Source organism: Chondrus crispus, genomic scaffold (assembly GCF_000350225.1).
Source record: "Chondrus crispus Stackhouse genomic scaffold, scaffold_37, whole genome shotgun sequence".
NCBI lineage: Eukaryota > Rhodophyta > Florideophyceae > Gigartinales > Gigartinaceae > Chondrus > Chondrus crispus.
Genome location: NW_005179283.1, coordinates 425651 through 427939, shown reverse-complemented (window position 1 = coordinate 427939; position 2289 = coordinate 425651). Strand labels below are relative to the sequence as shown.

Sequence of the window (2289 nt, the reverse complement as noted above, 5' to 3'; positions counted from 1 at the left end):
CCGGCGAGCTCGTCCCGTGCGACGCCGTCGTCGCACAGGGCGCCGCCTTCTTCTCGCTCCAGTTCCTCACGGGCGAGTCGCTCCCGCGCTCGCTGCGCGAGGGCGACGCCGTGCCCGCCGGCGCGCGCGCGGAGGACGCCCCCGTCGTGGTGAGAGTTACAAGCGTGGGGGCGGAGTCCGCGCTCGCCAGGATCGCACGCCTGGTTACTTCGGCGCAGGAGAACAAGCCCGCGGTCACGCAGTTTTTCGACAGGTTTGGTCGCGTGTACACGCGCACCGTGCTGCTCGTGTCTGCCGCGCTAGCCGTGTTGCTGCCCGGGTTGTCAGCAGCGCTTGCGCCGCTTGTTAAACCTATTGCGTTCACGGGGAAGGCGGGGTCTGTTATGAGGGCGCTGGGGTTTTTGGTCGCAGCGTCGCCGTGCGCTTTGCTTATTGGCGCCCCGGTGGCGTACCTCGCGGCTCTGAGTAGCTGTGCGAGGAAAGGCGTGCTGACAAAGTCGGGGGCGAAGTCGTTAGAGGCGGCGTCTAGAGCGTCGCATGTCGTCTTTGATAAGACTGGGACGCTAACTACTGGCAAACTCAAGCTCACCTCGGCAACGGTGCTGCCGAAGTATCTGGAGGGGGGCGGGGTGCGCTATTCGAATGCCTCCGGGAATGGCGTCGCTGCGACAAGCGGGCGGGAGCGGATGTTGCTGGACAATCTCAAGGAGTTAGAGCATGCTGAGATGACCAAGGTTGTAGGGGCGGCGGCGGCACTGGAGCGTGGTGCGGTGCATCCAATCGCTACAGCAGTGCAAAAACGCGCAGAACAGCTGGGAGGGGAGCTGCCAGCAGTAATAGAACCCAAGGTTGTTGCAGGGCAGGGAGTGGAGGGCGTTTTAAGTTTTGACGATGTCGACGGTGGCATGGAGATTACAAGCGGGCGACTGGGACGGCCGAGCTACATACTCGGGGATAGTAGTGCGGAAGAGGTGAAAAGAATGACGTTGGCAGCTACGGCACGGGGCGAAACCATGTCGGTGCTAGAACTTGGGTCAGACAGATACCTTTTGCGGTTGAAAGACGAAGTGAGAGCGGAGTCGAAGGAGGTTGTGGAAGGCTTGCAGAGACAAGGCCTCAGGACTTCAGTTCTCACCGGGGACGGTGAAGGCGCCGCACAATTTGTCAGCGTAGCGGTAGGCGGCGGGGTGACGGTGATCTCCAGCGCGACGCCAGAGCAAAAGCTGGGCTATGTAAGTGAGCTAGGCAAGCAGGGGTGCGGCGTGGTGATGGTCGGGGATGGCGTGAACGACGCGGCGGCTCTAGCGGCGTCCCTAGTGGGCATCTCCTGCGGACTGAGCAGCGCGACGGCCGTGCAGGCGGCCGACGTGATTCTGGTGCAAGAAAACCTGCACAATGTGACGTGGTTTCTCAAGAAAGCGCGGGCGACAAAAGCCGTGGTGCGACAAAACCTCATCATTGCGCTCGGGCTAATGCTAATCGCATCCGGCGCGTGCGTGGCCGGGGCGGTCCCCCTTTGGCTCGCCGTGACGCTCCACGAAGGCGGCACCGTGCTCGTTGGGCTCAACGGGCTGCGCCTCCTGCGCGAGCGATAAAAAACTTGTACCGTACAAAAACCTTAACAGAGTCATGTATGCTCAGCGAGTAAAGACTCTTCTGTACCACCAGCACCGCCCTCGTCCTTACGCGGGGCGACATCGCGCAGCGTCAAGCTGACGCGGTCGCCTTCCGTGCGGCCAGGAAATATAGCGTGCTCCCACACGCGCAGCGCGTCGCCGGACATGACGTAGCACGCGCCGCGCGGCAAGCGGACGTCCTTCTTGACATCCTTCCCGACGCCACTATGCCTTGCGCGGAGAATGAGGGTGATAGTGCACGCGGCGCCGAGACACACGCCGACGACCGCGGTCCCGATGGTGCCGTTCTCGCAGTCGTTGTGCGGCAGGATGTGGGCGGCGGCGCCGCGGTACAGGCCGACGGCCATCTGGTTGGGCCGGAAGGCCGCCAGGACCGGGGTCAGGGCGCGCAGCACGGGAAGCACGGAGTGTTCGACGTACGGCGGCAGCGGGATGCGCGGGGGCGCGGACGGGCCGAACAGGAAGCGGCGCTGCGGCAGGTTGTACGCAGGGCCGTAGTTCTTGGCCAGGCGGAAGCGGAAGTCGGCCCAGGCGGGCGGCGTGGCGTGCGCCAGCGACAGGAGGGAGGGCTCGAGCGCGCGAAAGGCCGCGGGGAACAGGTGGAAGCCTGGGGCGGCAGTGAGCGAGACGGGCGCCGTGCGGGGCGGGGACA

The 2289-nt window shown here is 64.5% G+C and overlaps 1 protein-coding gene; it reads left to right on the top strand.

The window, feature by feature from the left end:
* The window catches only part of CHC_T00006183001 (hypothetical protein), a 1971-nt gene extending 307 nt beyond the window's left edge, over positions 1-1664 (top strand). Inside the window, 2 exon segments of the mRNA XM_005718289.1 lie at positions 1-1595; positions 1596-1664. The exon segment at positions 1-1595 is cut by the window's left edge and continues 307 nt beyond it. Coding sequence (XP_005718346.1) covers positions 1-1595 — 1595 coding nt within the window. The 3' untranslated portion in view covers positions 1596-1664.
* Positions 1665-2289: the final 625 nt, after the last annotated feature.